We start from the raw sequence: 17,921 nt of genomic DNA, 5'->3' as shown, positions 1-17,921 counted from the left end.
GGTGCACCCTGCCACTCCTCCACTCCCCACACTGTCCCCCGGCCTCAGGGCGACTGGCTTTGTAGGCTGAGAAAGGGTGGTAGGCGCTGCCCAGACAGGCCTTGCTCACTTGCGTGCAGCAGGGTGTCCGCTCTGGGCCAGCTTCTCGCCACGTGTCTGCAGAGCCTCTGCTCGAGGCCCAAGGATGCCCAGAAGCTGTCCAAACTCTTGGTGCTGCTGCAGCAGGCTCTGGGCTTCCCCCACATCTTCCTGGGGGTGCAGAGACCTGGGGTCATGCTTGGGATGACAGGGGTCAGCACCCTATCGCCCACTGCCATCCCAGGGCCACCAGCACCCCTCCACCCCTGCCTACTGACTTCAAAGCTCCCTCCAGTGATGGGGAAGCATCACCATAGCCCTGTATTCCAGACTTCCTACCCCAAGGTGGCCCTGCCGCAGGAAGGCCTCGTGGCTGGCACAAGTGGCAGTGAAGTCATCTACATCTCTGCCGAATCTATGCAGCTCCAGCCCCTCCTGCAGCTGCTGCCGTCTCTGCTCCCAGGCGGCCTGCAGTCCCCAGCCTCGCTGGCTCAGGAGCCTCAGAACACGGGCCACCTCTTGGGAGTCCGGAGAGTCCGAGGCTGCAATGGGCTGGCCCTGGGCCTCCAGCTGCTGCAGCCTATCCAGGACGACAGGCAGAAGGTCAAACCCCATCTCCTTCTCACCCCCCTTCCTCCCCTCTCACTGGGTCATTCATTTTGGAGCTCTGATAGAAGGGCAGCTGGCGGGAGGTCTGAGGCCAGTTAGACCCCTGGCTCACTTGTTCCATGGGGCAGCTGTGCCCTGGCCCACTAGTGATGCACAGAACGTAACAGGCCTAGCACACTACTGAGGTCTCAATACTTTCCCTGCTCCCAGTTTGTTACACCCTTGCTCCAGGGGACCATCCCAATGCCGATGCAAAGTCAAGTAGAAAAATCACTCAAACCATATACATGCCTGACTGCAAGGCCACTGCCAGCCCATGAGTATTAAGAAAGGGCCCACAGGCACACAGCTTGAAGGCTCCACTTCCTCTGAGCTGATGCTGCCCTGAACCATTCGTAGAGTCTTGAGCACAAAGGACGGGATGGATTCAGTGACCACTTGGCTACCTGTCAGGGTCTCTCGCGCAGGGCACAGCCTGTAGACTGTACCGAGTGACCCTGCCTGCCTGAAGACCTGCAGCATCGTCCCCGCAGGAGGAGAGTCCTTGCCATGCTGAGGAGTTGGGTGTCTTAGTCCCATGGGGGGAGGGGAGAAGAGGGGTTCCTGAGCCATCTAACTCCAGGGGTTCCCATTCTGGTTACCCAGAATTGCTTGGGAGACTAGGCTGTCCTGATTTCAAACAATCCATCAAGTTCACCTGGATGGGGTATGGCCAGGTCTACACTTGACAGAACCTTCCAGCAAGTTCAGATTCTGCCCTGCGTCCCTCCCTGAAGCATTCAGGATGCCGGACCAGTTGGTTACGTCCCCCACCTTAAAGCCTGCCCCAAGCACCTGTTGGACACCAGCCTGGACTACAACCCTGAGTGATGCCCTGCTTCCTGCCTCTCCCTCTCTGATGTCCTGTCCCCACAGGCCTTAGCCAGTCTGAGGCACATCCTATCCCGCCTCCCATCCGGACCTCTCCTGCTGCAGCCGTATCTCCTCCAGAAGGTCTCCATGCTCCATCAGCAGCCTCTGGGCCGAGGCCACGTCCACCGCCTTCTCCTCGCTGTGCAGCCGAGCCCAGACGCCCTCCGCCCACAGCAGCAGTTGCTGGCTGTCCTGTAGGAAGCTCTGCCGTGTCCGTGCCTCGGCCTGGGCCCTGGCCTGTTGGGCCACGTGCTGCTGTACCTGCTCCAGCAGCCCCTGCAGCGTCTCCACCTGTCCTCTCAGGCACTGATTCTCTGTGGGGCCCGCCTCTTCAGCTCTGGGAGATGGGGCCCACGGCCCAGTCAGTGCCCTGCCCTGGTGTCCGGGCTCGGAGTCCCCAGGCAAAGTGGTGTTGACTCTGCACTCCTGCCTCCCCCTCACCGTGGGACAGCAAGCCTGTGTGGCCTGCTCTTTCCCCATGAGCATTTTCTCACGCCGTGTCCCCACCTGTGCCCCTGCCCTTCAGACAGCACATCCAGCCTGTGCTCCAATTTCTGTCCCATTCCTCATGCCACAACCCTGCTCAGTCCTCCCCTGCCTCCCAGGGCCCAAACCCAGGCCGTACTTGATGGTGATCCTCTGCAAGTGGTACACGCTTCTCTCCAGTGCCGGCATCTTCTGCTGGGCCAGCTGCAGGACGCGGTGGCTGTCCTCTGACTGCCCCAGCTCCAGGGTTTCCAGCCGGAGTATCAGGTCTCGCAGTTGGACCTGTGTGGATCTGCACTTGTGCAGAAAACTGCACACGTCCGTGGTGCGTGCCAGCTGCATTTCCTTCTCTTTCTTCAGGGCTTCCAGCTGCCCCCACCTGAGCACAGCGAACAGGGATGTCTCTGTCACAGGGACATCTCCACAGCCATACTGGGGCCACGGCTGGGGATTCACACAATAGCTGCTGCCGGGCTGCCTGTCCCTATGCCCTCTCCTGTCTCTGACATGTCCGGTGTTTCCTCCTGGCATCTCCAGAGGCACATCAGCAGGCGTGCAGGCCCGGGCAAAGCATCCAGCCTGTCCCCACTGCTCTGTGCTCCCTCCGTCTTACCTCTGGCTCAGTTCCTCCTGCTGTTGCTGAATTCTGGGGGCATCTTCAGGACATCTCTGCTTCAGCTGCTCAGCAGAGCTGCTGACCTCAGTCAAGCAGCCCCTTCCCACAGCCAGGGCAGTGAGGAAGTTCTGGGGAAAGGAAGACCCAGGCCCTGAGTGAGTTTCTTCTCTTCCCACACTGCACTCAAGACTACAAATGACCCAATATGCTCTGCTGTGCAGGTGTCTGAGCAGTAACCCTCTGGAAGGACTGGGGTCTCTGTCCTTAAAGGGCTGGGAGGGCCCTTTAAAAATTCAAGGCTAGGGGCGCCTGGGTGGCGCAGTCGGTTAAGCGTCCGACTTCAGCCAGGTCACGATCTCGCGGTCCGTGAGTTCGAGCCCCGCGTCGGGCTCTGGGCTGATGGCTCAGAGCCTGGAGCCTGTTTCTGATTCTGTGTCTCCCTCTCTCTCTCTGCCCCTCCCCCGTTCATGCTCTGTCTCTCTCCCAAAAATAAATAAACGTTGAAAAAAAAAATTAAAAAAAAAAATTCAAGGCTAGGTATCCAAATTATAAAGCAAGAAGTAAAACTGTTATTATTTGCAGATGACGTGGTATTATATATAGAAAACCCTAAAGATTCCACCAACGAAGTGTTAGAATAAATGAATTCAGTAAAGTTTCACGGTACAAAATCAATATAAAGGAATATTTTGCATTTCTATACACTAATAATGAATCATCAGAAAGAGAAATTAAGAAAACAATCTCATTTACAATTGCATTAAAAAAAAAAAACAACCTACGAATAAATAACTGAAGAGATAAAAGACCTGTACACTGAATACATCGATCAAAGAAGTTGGGAAACCCCCCCCCTCCACAAATGGAAATATATTCTGTGCACGTGGATTAGAAGAATTAACATTGTTAAAATGTCTAAACCACTCAAAGCAATCTATACATTTACTATAATCCTGATAAAAATTCCAATAGCACTTTTCACAGATATAGAACAATCCTAAAATTTGTACGGAAATGCAAAATCCTAAAATTTGTGTGCAATAGCCAAAACAATCTTGAGAAAAAAAAAGTCTTTCTCAAGACATCAGTTAAGGCATCACGCTCCCTGATTTCAAACTGTATAGTTTACTATAGTAAACTGTAGTAATTATTTATAATGATCAAAATAATGTGGTATTGACATAAAAACAGACACATAGATCAGTGGAACAGAATAGAGTACAGAAATAAACCCGTGCACATACAGTTGATTAATTTATGACAAAGGAGCCAAGAATGGGGAAGAGATAGTCTCTTCAATAAATGGTGTTGGGAAAACTGGACAGCCATGTGCAAAATATGAAACTGGATCCCTACCTTACACCGTACACAACAATAAATGCAACACCCAAAACAAATAATCTGCTTGCAAAACAGGCAGAGGACCTGAATAGACATTTCTCCAAAGATGACATACAGGTGGCCAACAGACACAGGAAAAGATGCTCAGCATCACCCCTTATCAGGGAAACAGATCAAAATGACAACAAGATGTCACCTCACACCAGTCAGGATGGCTGTTTTCAAATTTTTTTTTCAACATTTATTTATTTTTGGGACAGAGAGAGGCAGAGCATGAACGGGGGAGGGGCAGAGAGAGAGGGCGACACAGAATCGGAAACAGGCTCCAGGCTCTGAGCCATCAGCCCAGAGCCCGACGCGGGGCTCGAACTCACGGACTGCGAGATCGTGACCTGGCTGAAGTCGGATGCTTAACGGACTGCGCCACCCAGGCGCCCCAGGATGGCTGTTTTCAAAAAGACTATAAATAGGTGCACCTGGGTGGCTCAGCTGGTTAAGCATCTAGCTTCGGTTCAGGTATGATCTCATGGTTCATAACTTTGAGCCCCACGTTGGGGTCTCTGCTGTCAGTGTGGAGCCTGCTTCAGAACTTCTCTCTTTCTCTCTGTCCCTCCCCAGCTTGTGCATACTCTCTCTCAAAAATAAATAAAAAATAAAAAAAAAAAAGGTTAGAGGGACTCCTGGGTGGCTCAGTTGGTTAACCGTCAGACTTCAGTTCAGGTCATAATCCACAGTTTGTGGGCTTGAGCCCTGCATCGGGCTCTGTGCTGACAGCTCAGAGCCTGGAGCCTGCTTCAGATTCTGTGTCTCCCTCTCTCTCTACCCCTCCCCGGCTCACACTCTGTCTCTGTCTCTCTCTCAAAAATAAATGAACGTTAAACAAATTTTTCTTAAATAAAAGATTAAAAAATGGCTAGAAATAAGTGTTGGCAAGCAGGTGGAAAAAAGGAAGCCATTGTGTTGGTAGGAATATAAACTGGTGCAACAACTATGGAAAATAATACAGAGGTTCCTCAAAAAATGAAAAATAGATCCAGCCTATGATTCAGCAATTTCACGCCTGGGTATTTAATCCAAAGAAAATGAAGACACTAATTTGAAAAGATAGCTACACCCCCATAGTCATAGAGGCATTATTTACAATAGCCAACATATGGAAGCAACCTAGCGTCCAGTGATGGATGGACAAAGAAAATGTGGCAAAGGGGTGCCTGGGCGGCTCAGTTGGTTAAGCTTCCAATTGTTTGGTTCGTGAGATTGAGCCCCCAGTCTGGCTGTGCGCTGATATCAGGGAGCCTGCTTGGGATTCTTGCTTTCTCCCTCCCTTTCTGCCCCTACCCTGGTTGAGAGCTGGTGGGTGTATACATGCTTTCTTTCAAAATAAATAATAAACCTTAAAAAAAAAAAAAGAGGGGTGCCTGGGTGGCTTAGTTGGTTGAGCGTCTGACTTTGACTCAGGTCATGATCTCATGGTTCATGAGTTAGAGCCCCACACCAGGCTCACCAGCCCACTTTGGATCCTCTGTCCTCCTCTCTCTCTGCCCCTCCCCTACTCATGCTCTCTCTCTCTAAAAAGTGAATAAACATTTATTAAAAAACAAAATCAAAACCAAATGCGATATACATATATACCACTGTACAAAAGATGGACCTTGAGGGCATTATGCTAAGTAAGTCAGAGATAGATAAATACTGTATGATCTTACTTGTATGTGGGATCTAAAAAGCGCAAAACAAGATAGATACAGAGGACATATTGGTGGCTGTCAGAATTGGAGAGGTGGGTGGTGGGTGAAATGGGTAAAGGGGGTCAAAAAGTGCCAATTTCTAGCTATAATGTAAGTAAGTCATGGGGATGGAATATATAGTTTAGAGACTATAGTTAATAATCCTGTGTTGCATTCTTTTTTTAATTTTTTTTTTCAACGTTTATTTATTTTTGGGACAGAGAGAGACAGAGCATGAACGGGGAGGGGCAGAGAGAAAGGGAGACACAGAATCGGAAACAGGCTCCAGGCTCCGAGCCATCAGCCCAGAGCCCGACGCGGGGCTCGAACTCACGGACCGCAAGATCGTGACCTGGCTGAAGTCGGACGCTTAACCGACTGCGCCACCCAGGCGTCCCAACCTGTGTTGCATTCTTGAAAGTTGCTAATAGAGTCCATCTTAAAAGTTCTCATTACAAGAAGAAAATTCTGTAACTATGTGTGGGGATGGATGCTAACTAGACTTACTGTGGGGTCCATTTCACAATACACACAGACATACCATTATGTTGCATACCTCCAACTACTATCAGGTTGTGTATCAATTATACCTCAATAAAAACAAAATAATTCAAGGCCAGATCCCTTGCTTCTTCTTCCCAGACAGGACTACAGTTAACATGGAGAAGTGGGACACAGGAGTGAATAACGGAGAGGCAGGAGCAGGCGGGGAGGGAGAAGGACAGGAATACGGAAAGGCCGCAGGGCCAAGCAGCCAAGACGCCCACCTTGGCTCCACAGGGGCAGTACCTTATACTTGAGCCGCGTGGCTTCCAAGTCATCCGCCTGGGGCTGCAGCATTTGGAGCAGTGCGGTCTGGTTCTCCAGCCATGACTGCAGCTCTCCACATGAGTCATAGAAGCCAAATAGGGCCACTGCCTCCTCCAACTGAGCTCTTCGGTGCTGAGGAGAGGCCGGCCCAGAGGTTGGGGCAAGGGCCAGTTTCCCCCTAGGGCACTCAGAGCAGGTCCCCATACCCTTCCCCCAGGGCGAGAGAAGGCCCCTGCCCCACTGCTGGGCCCTGCGCCCTCTGTTGGAGGTCCAGGGGAAGGAGCTGACAAGAGCTTGATATCAGGTCAAGGGCCCTGGTAGAGTGTGCTCTTTTGATCTAGCCCTTGGCTCTTAGGGACAAGCCACACTTCTGTGGGACCTGGCTCTGCCTAGCCCCGCCCTTCTACCCTCCAGGCTCTCCTCCAGCCATCTGCCACTCCCAGCTTCACTTCCGGGCTCCAGGCACTCTGGTCTTTACTACTCCAGGGCCTCCTGCCTGCCTGGCGATAGGTACTGCCTAGGGGATGGTCTCCCCCATCTCTCCTGCCCTCCCCCGGCTTTGCCTGCTCTCAACCTCTCCTTGTTCCAGTCACAGCCTAAATGGCCTCCCCTCAGAGATGCCCTCCCTGACTCCCAGCCTGACCTGGGCTTCCATCACACCCACCGCCATCTAATGACCTGTTTCTCCTCTTCTCTGCCTGTGTAAACTCCTTGGGGGCAGCGAGCATGTCCAGTCAACTGCTCTGTCTCTGGACTCCCGGTTCAGGGTCCAGTGCAGAGTAGGTGTTCCATGAACATTTCTTAAACAAGAAGTGTTACTTACCTTTGCCAGGGCCCCCAGTCCCTCGTAGTCCTGGTTCAAGCAATCCTGTGTCTGGAGTATGGTGTTAGGGTCAAAGTCAGGGTCAAGTTCAGCGGAGAGGACCATCTTCTGAGTGCTTGGGGGCCCAGAGTGGCAGGAAACCTCACTCCAGGTCCGGAGGTTCCTCGGGCCTTCCTTTGGAGAGCTCAGGGCAGATACCACCTGTGCTGACAGGACACAGGGCAATGTGTCCAGAGGGGACTCCCCTAAACACGAGGCTTGGCAGTGTGGGGCCAATGGTTGTACCTGGGGTGGTTCCAGGAGGAACCCGATTAATGCATGGAAACTGGTGGACAACATGAGCAAAACTATCCTCGGATGACTTCTACAAGCATGCAGACAAGATTCCACTAATCGGACTGGGGCAGCCAGTAAGAAGTTGCTGAGGAGGGGTGGGGCACCCCCAAGCCGGAAGCTAAGATTCCCAGGTCAGGGGCCACAAAAGCCCTCCCATTTCCACCCTCTGTGTGTGGTCACGGGAGACGGGGCATAGTGCTCAGACCACATGTGCATTTGATGCTGGAGGCCTGTAGTTCTGGGTCCCTGCCGTCCACACGTACGGTAAGCGACACTTGGGTTGCGGCCGTCCGCGCCTGCTCGTCCAGTCGCCGTAGCTCCGTCCCGAAGGCGTGCAGGCTACGCTCCAGTTGCTGGTGGCGCAGCAGCAGGGCCTCTGCGGCCGTCTGGTCCCGCCCGCGGGACGCGCTCTCCAGGGCCGACTGCTGCTCCCGCAGCCACGAGGCCGCGTCAGCCGCATCACTGAAGTACTGCGGGCAGGAGGGCAGGCTGGGCACGGGCCGACCCCACACGCCTGCCCGGCCCCCCGCATCCACAGCCTAACTACCTCCTGGACGAGCATAGCCGCCTGCAGCCGAGCGCCCCGCCTGGCTGTGGAGGCCCGGAGCCGCTGCCACGCCCCCTGCAGTGCCTGGGCCCGCTCCCTGGGGTCTGGCAGCGTGGGGTGCCCGCGGGCTCCCAGGTCGCATCCCCTCCGCACGAGATCAGTGCACATGGCCTGGTGGTGGCGGAGCTCGGCTTCCAGGGCCTGGCAGGGTGCAGAGCTGGGTGAAGGAAAGGAAAGGAAAGGGAAGGGCCAGGTGGGGACTGGGGCAGGGCTCAGGGTCACACGGACCTTGTGTTTCTGCAGGGCTGCTCTGATCTGGCTAAGGTCCCGGCCCAGGGCTTCATCCTCCACCAGCTGTTCGTGCTCCCTCAACCAGGTTTCCTCCTCCTCGCAGTTGTGCAGGAACTCTGCCTGCTGCAGGGTCTGCTCCAGCAAGGTGCGCCTGAGGGATGGCAAGGGGCACCAAAGGGACTGGGGAGGGGGCTCCCCACCAGGCGCAGACACTCCCCCTTAGATAGGAGTTTTCTTTTTCCTGATAACTCAACAGGGGAACAGAAGACTTAGAGGTGAAGGTCAATGTGGAGGAAGTTGCCAAGTCAGCAGTATTTTAACCAGGGCAGGAGGTAAATTGGGTTCCAGAAAAGTTCTAGAGAAGGTAGGAGAGCTGGGTGAGCTCTTACCGGGCCCTTAGAAGAGACACCAGGCTCCCGTGAAGCTGGGCCAGTGCCTGGGCCTTGGCCTGCAGCACCTCCACAGTAGTACCCAGGGAGGAGTCCAGCTGCGAGGTCTGGAGGCCAAGATGGCGCACATGGGCCCCGTGGGCTGAGACCTGGGCCTCCAGCAGGTCATGCTTCTGCAGCAGCTGCACGGTCTCAGCTAGCTGCTGCCCACAGGCCGTGGAGCTGGCCAGCACCTGGCCAGGGATGGACAAGTGATCACTGCTGTCCCAGAGTGCTGGGTCATCACGAGTGTTGGTGCTGTGTCACCCAGGGGCCTGCTGGTCCAGGGCCCACCTGTAGCTCCTTGAGCTGGTTGGAGGCAGTCTCCACCTCCTGCAGCAGGCTCAGCACAGCTTGCAGACCTGCCATCTGCTTCTTCTGCCCTTGGAGACGCCGAAGGAGTTGCTCCCAGCGCCCAGTGATCTCCAGTTGCCTGGAGGATGTAAAAATAAGGGGTGGGGTGGGGTCTTCACTGGGCTGGGATAGGGAAGCCACCTTGGGGCCTACACCTGGTGGGGGTGCTTGGCTGTCATGGAGGAGCCTGAGCCCAGTGACTGGGGGCTTGGAGCATTCTAGCCTATGGCTGTTGGGGCACTGTGTTCCTGCTTCTTAAACACGGGCAGAGAAGCTAGATGGAGGGTCTGTGTGGCTCAGGGCCCCCCAACCTTTCCAATCTCCATCTCCAATGATAGCAACTCCATCCTTCTAGGTGCCTGGGCTAAAGGGCTTGATAACTGAATTTCTCACACCCCGCATCTGATCTGTCTGTAAATCCTCTTGGATCCAAAATATATGCAAAATCCCACCATTTCTCATCACCTGCATTGCTTCTCTGGCCTAGATTATTGCAATAGCTGCATAAGTGGTCTTTGCTTCTGTCCCTTCAGTCTGTGCCTGACATGGCATCCAGAACGATCGTTGTCGAACAGGAGTCAGATTGTACCACTCCTTCATTCCAGTCCTCCCGTGTTGAATTCCCCATCCTTCTGTGAGTAAATCCCATCTTTACTGTGTCCTACAGATCCCAGCATGATCTCTACCCCCACCCTTTGCCCCTGTACCTCCTTGACCTCAACCACTACTTGTTCACTTTGACCAACAGTGGCCTCCATGCTATTTTCCAAACATGGCAGGCATGCGCCTTCCCTATGCCTGGTATAGTGTGTCCCCGTATCTCTACAGCTGGGCCCCTCTTCTGGTCTCTGCTTCTTCCTGGTCTTTGCTCAAAAGTCAGTCTCCTCTGGCCACCTGATCTAACCCCCACCCCCCATGTTGGTACCTCATAATCCCCTATCTTGTTACCATTTTTTTTTTTAATCACTATTGCACGTACTATATATCTATTTTAATTTGTCTGTTTTCCTTAGTAGTGTGTAAGCTCTGTGAGGGGAGGTATTATGGTTTCTCCTCCTCACTACTAAATCTCCAGTGCCTAGAACTGTGCTTGGGACATAGTAGACAACAAATACTTGTTCAGTGAATGAGTTGATAAGAATTATCTAGAAAGGGCAGTGCTCTACTAAAAATGGGGAATTGAGGGCGCTGGAACTTCAGGCATCAGTGGGAGTTAGATCTTTTAAAGAGAGCCCTGAACCTATAGATCAGACCTCTATGGCCAGGAATGGGCACAGGTAAACATAGGGATATGACAGGAAGGCCTTAGCCTGTTTTGAGGATGATTTCCGCACCCCAGGCTCACCTGCGGGCCACATCTGCCCAGCCATGGTGCTGCTCCTGCTGAAGGATGTCTGCGATCTCGGCCAGGGCCTGGAAGCGCCCCTCCTGGGGCAGGATGCTGGCCTCCAGCATGCCCAGTCTCTGGGCAGCTGCGTCCACTGTGGCCAGGCTGGCTGGTGGGGCGGCAGCTGTGGCCTGGTCCAACATTTGCTCTGTGTCTGTCAGAAAATTCTCCCTGAGGGCTGCCTTGCGCTGGAAGCGCCGGGCCAGGGTTTCCAGCCGCTCTAGCTGTAGGATCCTCCGCAGCAGGGCCTGGCTTCTTGAGGCCTCTGCCCGCTCCAGGACTGCCCAGCGCTGGGACAGCTCTGCGGGGCCCAGGCCCTCGTGAGGCAGGAAGAGCCTGCGATTCTGGGCTCGGAGTGCCGTCTGCAGCCGGAAGAGCAGGGCCTCTGTGGCCCCTCGCTGCTGCAGCCGTGGTGGCTTCTCCTGGGTGCGGAAGAAGGCAAAGGCCACCAGTAGCTGGCGCATGGCAGGCAGGGAGTCTGGGAAATCCCGTGCCTCCAGCTGCACCTGCTTCTCCGCAATCCAGCGCAGCAGGTCGGCCACCAGCTGCTCGTACTGGGTCTGCAGCTCCTCTGTCTCCTGGAGCTGAAGCAGGATCTGGGGGAGGCACGGGAAGGCCTCGGGCAGCACCTCGGGGCAGGCCCTGGAATGGAGGTGCTCCCCTTTTGGATGCTCAGTGACTGCCAAGGTTGCCCAGGTGGGTGGAGGCTCTTTCCCCTAGCTGAGGTTGCACTAAAGTGGGGTCCTCCCAGCCCCCAGACAATCAGGTTTGCTTGCATTGCACACTTAGACCCAGGAGTGTGGGGCACCCACCCTGCTTTCCTCCATCTTATTTTACCCCATTTGGCCTCACTTCTGGGGAGTACTATTCTTTTTCTGAGCCACCTTTCCCTTTCCTGAGGCCCCCACATCCCTAAAACAGCTCAGAGCCCTTGGCCTGGATCTTCTCCCCCATGCCCAACCGAGACACCAACCCTGAGAAAAGCCTCCCCAGGCTTCCATGCCTGCCGCCGTGCCCAGAGAGTAGGAGAGCCCCGAAACATGGACTGCGCCCAGCACAGCTGCTTCTGTGCTTGTCCTTGCAGAGTCTGGCTCTCTGAGCCTTTCAATCTCATTAGGGGCTTAACAGCCTACAAGCAGGGAGAGAGGGGAGGGACTGGAGAGGATGGTGCTCACCTGGCTTTCCCTGTTTGCCAGGCACTATGCTCACACTCCCAAGCACTCATAGCAGCCTTCTGTCACCCCAAGCATTATGGGCTCCAATGGACAGAGGACGCATGGTAAAGTTAGGGGACATGGCCAAGGCCACACAGCTAGGAAGTGGCAGACGCAGTCTTTAAACCTAGGTCTGACTCCAGAGCCCATGCTCATCTCTCCTCGAGGCCACCTCTGCTCTTTCACCAACCTTAGCGAGTCTCCTCTGGACAGTCTGCTCGTGGTGCAGGCGGGAGAAGTGGTGGTAGTAGAGGGAGACGTAGGTCATGATGGAGCGTTCATCGGGCTGGAGAGCAGCCACGTCCTCGGGGTCCAGCAGCTGAGCAATGCCCAGCTCCTGCTCAGCTACGCGGAAAGCCAAGTCGAGGTTGTGTAGTGGGCGCTCGGGACGCAGGGAGCAGTAGTCAAGCAGGTCTGGCCTGGACAGAAAGCAAGCAAAGCTCTTCACCAGAGAAATTTACTGCTTGGGTTTAAGTGGACTTGTTACAAAGGCAAGCAAGCTCCTATTGGCCACCCGGGTATTGGTTTCCCCTGCCGGTAACCTGAGACCCTAATGAAGGAATAGGGCACCTGTAGAGAGAGGAGGGCTAATTTCGCTCAGGGGCCTGGCTTGTGGGTAGGGGGAGAAGCTCAAAAGGGCAGGTACTTGCGAGGGAAAGGACTGAGAATAGAGTCAGCGATGACACAGACATTGGAGAAAGGCAGGGGTCAAGGCAAACCTGGCCAATTCCATGAGATTTCCTAGGAAAGGGCGAGGGCCTTGGCCATCAGCCATCTCTACTCTAAGACCCAGGGTTCAGGGCCCAGAGGGATGTGGGAGATGAGCAGGTTGAGGACCTAAGCCCATTCTCGGTAGTTGGCTTGGTGGTGAAGGCCTCCAGGAGGGAGGCTGAAGCCGGCCTCAGGCCAGGTCGGGCTGGGAGGGTGCTGGGTCTGCTCTCCCTCACGCGCACCTGTGTGCATGGATAAGGGCACTGAAGCCGAGTCCGTCACTCCAGCTGCGGGAGAAGTCGGTGATGTTGACATTGGCATAGCAGGCCGTCTTCCGCTGGCACCAGACCAACAGAGCTTCCTTGGCAGACAGCAGGGCTGCGCTGGCCCCAAACTCCTCCTGGAAGGGCAGGCAGGATGGTGGGTCAGCATGCGACAGCTGAGAAGGCAGCGGAGCCGGCAGGCCGCCGGAGAGGCGGGTCAGGCCTGGTTGTGATCCTTCTCCCCCCGCCGCCTGGAGGCAGGTGCAGACTGCCCTCTATTCGGAGCACCTGATTTTACTTGATTTCATTTGTGGTGGGCAGGGACTGGGGCTGAGAGAGAAAGCTTCTTCTTCCAAAGAAGTGTGTTTCTCGGCCCTTCTGATGGGTGGGGCATTGTGCTAACTGACCCTGGGTCCCAGGGAACTGAGGCTGGGGTTTGTTAGTCCGGCTCCAGGTCCCCTTGGGCTGCCTTCCAGCCAGGCCCTGGGCCCATGCACAGGGCTCTCCACCACTCGCACGCAGCCCTAGGAAGCCGGCACTATTTCCACTCTAGGGATGACATGAGGAGGTGCAGAGGAGTATTTAGGAAGCTCCCCAGCATCCCTCCACCGACAGGACAGGGACTGGCCTGACCAGGAAAGGCTGGCGGCTCACCCGTCTACCACCTCAATGCCTCACACGGCTGCTGAGGGCAGAGTCTGTGTTGCTTCTTCACGCTGGGCAAGGACATCTTCACCGGGTTTCAATCCCCTCCCACCCTTCTTGTTCCTCCTCCTAAGAATTTCCTTTGTTCTGTACTCTCGGGTCCACCTGCCCCCACCCCTGCCCCACCCTCTCTCTTCTCAGTGCTTCTTTCCCACCTCCTTTCTCCCTTCTACTCCCCCTCCAGCCTCCATTCCTGCCTCAGTGGTACTCTCCTCCCCCCACTCCCTCCCTCACACCCCAAAGTTCCTTCCCTTCCCCTCCTCCCCCAACTCGTGCTTCCTTTCATTTGCTCCACTTCTCCACCAATTCCTATTTATAAACTCAAAATATCAAAGCAGGGCAGGCTGCATCTCCTCTCTTGCCCTTAGGGCCCCGGAGCTTGGGTGGGCAGCAGTGTAGGGCGAAGCGTCCAGGCCTAGAGCAGATGCCCTAAGCAGCTGGACTAGGCTGGCAGACATGAACCAGGAGAGGTTCTAGGGATGGGCATGGGAGGGAACAGAGTCAGCCTGGTCCAATTATGTCTGTTTTTCAGGGAGCAGAGCCTGAGCGGTCAGGGAGCAGGGTGACCGGTCAGGAGATGATGCACCTGCTGCCCCCCCAGGGAAAGGGCAGCTGGGGCACCTGGAGCTGGCTTGGGGGACCGAGGAGGAGAGGGTAGCTACGTGAAAGGGCTTGAGGCCAGCTAGAAATTCATCCATCCATTCAGTCATCACATAGGCCCTAGGCCATAGGCTCAAATCTCCTGTTCCCCCCGGGGCTCACAGTCAGATCATGGGCTTCAGGGGTCCTCCGGGATTTGAGCCAGATCTGTGGCTTCTTTTCATTTGGATTTCATCCTCTAGGTTGGCTTTTCTAACGCATTGGAATTGAGTCTTAGGTGGGGTTTTGGAAATCCCAATTGGAAAAGTTATGAAAATTGATAAATATAAGGACTTTATGTTTTTACTCTTTCCAATTCAGTCCTGAGAAAACAAAAGGTAGAACAGAGGAGGATAGGGGATGGTGTCTTTGGTCTTCAGGTGACTGGGGATTTGGAAACTTCTGGGATTGGGATGCCCTCCACATGTTTAATTTCTCCCAACAGCATATTAGAGGTGTAATGGAAGTTACAGGGTTTCGGTGCCAAGTAGGGAACAACCAGTCAGGAACTGGCACTGTTGTCACCAGGAAAGGCAGGCACTGGCAGTCACCTCAATCCCCTACTTGTGAATGGCTTGTCCCAGACTGAAGTTTGTGAACCTAGTTGTCACTTCAACATATTACAGTCTCTCTGACATTCTCAATCCTTTGCCCATGGTTGAAGAGTGGGTATTAATTGTGTGAATGCCAGGGTCTGCTGTGGGGACCCTAACAGTCAAGTGGAAAAACTCTGTCCCCAGGGACCTGAGGGGAGGCTGGGGCTGGGCTGGGTGGCTGGGTGTTGGGGGCTGGGACGTACCCTGTCCAGGCAGATTTGGGAAATCTGGAAACGCAGAATGATGACCCAGATGAGTCCCAGGATGAGTGTCTGGTCTCCATCCACGATGTTCTCTGGCCCAATGAGGGGTATTGGCACCTGTGGGCACAGTTGGCTGGGCTCAGCTGTGAAGCCCGTGTGCCAGAGGAGTCTCGGAGTAACCGAAAGTCCAGGGCACCTGTTGCCAGATGGCAGGGTCCTGGAATCTATCCTGCCCCAGGACGTCCCCAAGCGAGAAATAGGCAGGGCACAGGTGAGGCAGGTGAAGCTTTTCTAAATGGTTGCAGCTTTGGACTCAAGTCCTCCTGGGAAAGACCCCAGCCTGGTGAACTGGGCTGGACCACTGGGGTGGGGAACTCCCTGTGTGTGGTCTACAGGTAAACACGGGCCAAGATCGGTGGTTCAGCCATGGGGGCTGGAAATGAGGAGTCATAAATAGTCAATAAATGAACTCAATAGACCACAGCAGCTGTCTGCCTCCACCTCTTAGGGCATCTTGGAATCTCCAGGGGGTGCTTGGGTCCTTGGTTCCCATTTCAATCTCAGCCCTCTTCATTAGTGTTCCATCTCCTGTTAAAACGGCAGATTCCCAGGCCCCACCGATTACTCTCTTGGGCCAGGGCCCAGGATTCTGCATTTGGACAAATACCTCGGGTTCTTCCCACACACTAAAGTTGAAAACCTGCTGCCCCAGGTCTTGCCACATGGACAGGGAGGAGGAGCAAATGAGGGGAGAAAGGAACAGAATAAACATCAAAGCTGCACGGGACCTGGGCCCCTTCACCTTCTGGATCCATCTTCCTCTCCTGGATCCCAGGGCTCCGAGGACTGTAGGATTCTTGCAGTTCTTGGGATTGTTAGCACAGGCCTTGGGGCCTTTGTACTGGCTACCCCTGCTGTCTGAAAATATTCCCCCCAGTAACCACATGGCTACTTCCCTCTCATCTTCTAAGTCTTTATCAAACAGCACTTTTTCAATGGTACTTTCAATGGCCACCTTATTCAAAATCACAACCCAAGGATTAATTCCTCCCACTCAAACACACATGCTTGGCCCCCTCACCCCGCTTGGGTGGGGATCTTGGTTTTGTTCCCTGGTGTCTCCCTAGCAGAGCGTCTGGAATATAGTGGGTAATGGATAAGTATGCATTAAATGGAGAAAGAAGAGGAGAGACTCCCATAAGACCTGGCGGGAAGCTGGCTTCGGCCAACCACCTGCCTCGTGGCTGAGGCTGCACCCCTGGGTACTCCTGTGGGTACACTTTGTTGTGTCTGTCTGGTCTCTGAAGAGTCCACCCCATGCTCAGCCTTCTCCTGGCACACCTGAGCCCTTCTGCGCTCACCTCAGCTTGGGGTTGGAGTTGGAGCATCTGGTCAGTGGGGTGTTGGAGTCTGCTCATACCAGCTTGTGAAGGCTGATCTTCCTGCTTGGTGTTTGGTGATACCCCGCCGGTAGCTTGGAATCAGCCGTGGTGGGGGTATCAATGCCACAGAAACCGGCAAGTGCTACAAACGAGGGCTTTTATTCCCTCTGCCTCGAGAGCTGATTGTTAAACATTTACCAGCGCCCGGTGACCTGGGTTAAAATCAGTTGTCTTCCCTGAAACTGCAGACCCCTTGCAGTCGGGTCTGGGCTTTGCTGATTGTGGTCCCAAAATCTGCCTGCTGAGAATTCTCTGATTCCCTTGTTTCAGTCAATAGCATATTTCAGTCCCGCCCACGGGGATGAAGGCTGTTTCTGCTCCCACCGGTTTGGGGCCCTCTAAGCTGGGAGTACTGTTCAAGGAAGGGCTTTGCTTTCTGCATCTCTGTATCCTAGTTGCTATTCCCGGATTCAGGCTCCAGATCTTCTGCTCTGCCCTGCCCAGCCCAGGAAAGAAGATCTGGTAGTCCAGCCTGTCCCTGCTGCCCACCCCAGCACCTGGCCAGAAGCCCTCTCCCCGGTGCCCACCTTGGCCCTGAGGAAAGCCAGAGCTCGGCTGCTGTTCTCCAGGAAGTGTACTCGCATGCGGCCCCGGCTGGGGGGTGGCAGGGCCTCCCCCGAGATGAGTTCCAGCAGCCGCAGTAGGTGGGTGCCATCGGCCAGCTCTGTGTACAGGTTCTGGATCTTGATGCCCACCTGGGAGGGGTGGGGAAGAGGCACAGGGTCAGCCCCCCTCACGTGTCTGGCCTATCCCAGGACCTGGGAGGTACAGCCCAGAGAGTCTTCCTTAAGGAAGGAGCACCGGACTTATCTGTGTTTTGGGGTCTGCGAGACATCTCAGCCAGATGACCTCACAGTGGGCCCCCAGAGGCCACTGACCAGGGAGCTGGGGGGACAGCAGAGGACGGCTGTGGGACACAGCCAGCTACACTCACCCGGCCGTGCTGGAAGATGTTGTTGATCCAGTTGGTGAAAGTCTTCTCCTGCATCCGCATGTGCTGTGCCTGGAGCTTGCGGATGTGGCTCATCTCATACGCGGAGTCCATGGTGGGACAGGGCTGGGAGCACTACCGTGGGGCTCTGTGGCTGGTCCCCTGCTTCAGGCACCCTGTAGCCCCAAGGAGCTGCTGGGGACTGTGGGGCTGACCGGCCCTGGGGCCTGCAGCCTTATGGGGACAAGAGGCCACTGGATATTGCTCTAAGCTGGAAATGTTGAGGGGCATGGAGGTTGGAGGAGGAGCGTGAACTGTCCCCACATCTGATGGTGGGGGGGTTGCAACTTGGGGCCCAGCCAGGTAAGGTTCTGGGGTTCCCAGCTGGTGCCCTGCACTTGAGTGCCTCTGACCCCTTTGCCCCACCCCACTTTCCAGATTCTTGGGACCACAGGAATGGGCTGCTGCCCCT

The 17,921-nt window shown here is 54.9% G+C and overlaps 1 protein-coding gene across 1 annotated transcript in view; it reads right to left on the bottom strand.

The window, feature by feature from the left end:
• The window catches only part of SPTBN5 (spectrin beta, non-erythrocytic 5), a 45,585-nt gene extending 27,971 nt beyond the window's left edge, over positions 1-17,614 (bottom strand). Inside the window, exons 1-18 of the mRNA XM_032593662.1 lie at positions 17,453-17,614; positions 17,046-17,213; positions 15,077-15,193; positions 12,913-13,070; positions 12,150-12,378; positions 10,704-11,341; positions 9,299-9,437; positions 8,966-9,198; positions 8,574-8,727; positions 8,286-8,486; positions 8,002-8,208; positions 7,403-7,603; positions 6,559-6,711; positions 2,699-2,829; positions 2,225-2,464; positions 1,649-1,936; positions 418-658; positions 110-249 (exon numbers count right to left, since the gene is read on the bottom strand). Of these exons, the coding sequence (XP_032449553.1) occupies positions 110-249; positions 418-658; positions 1,649-1,936; positions 2,225-2,464; positions 2,699-2,829; positions 6,559-6,711; positions 7,403-7,603; positions 8,002-8,208; positions 8,286-8,486; positions 8,574-8,727; positions 8,966-9,198; positions 9,299-9,437; positions 10,704-11,341; positions 12,150-12,378; positions 12,913-13,070; positions 15,077-15,193; positions 17,046-17,213; positions 17,453-17,563 (3,749 nt within the window). The 5' untranslated portion in view covers positions 17,564-17,614. The remainder of the gene's footprint in view (positions 1-109; positions 250-417; positions 659-1,648; positions 1,937-2,224; positions 2,465-2,698; positions 2,830-6,558; positions 6,712-7,402; positions 7,604-8,001; positions 8,209-8,285; positions 8,487-8,573; positions 8,728-8,965; positions 9,199-9,298; positions 9,438-10,703; positions 11,342-12,149; positions 12,379-12,912; positions 13,071-15,076; positions 15,194-17,045; positions 17,214-17,452) is intronic.
• Between the last annotated feature and the right edge of the window lie 307 nt (positions 17,615-17,921).

This window comes from Lynx canadensis, chromosome B3, assembly GCF_007474595.2.
Source record: "Lynx canadensis isolate LIC74 chromosome B3, mLynCan4.pri.v2, whole genome shotgun sequence".
NCBI classification, from domain to species: domain Eukaryota; kingdom Metazoa; phylum Chordata; class Mammalia; order Carnivora; family Felidae; genus Lynx; species Lynx canadensis.
The sequence above is the reverse complement of the archived record's forward strand: the minus strand, read 5'-3'. Positions and strand labels throughout refer to the sequence as shown.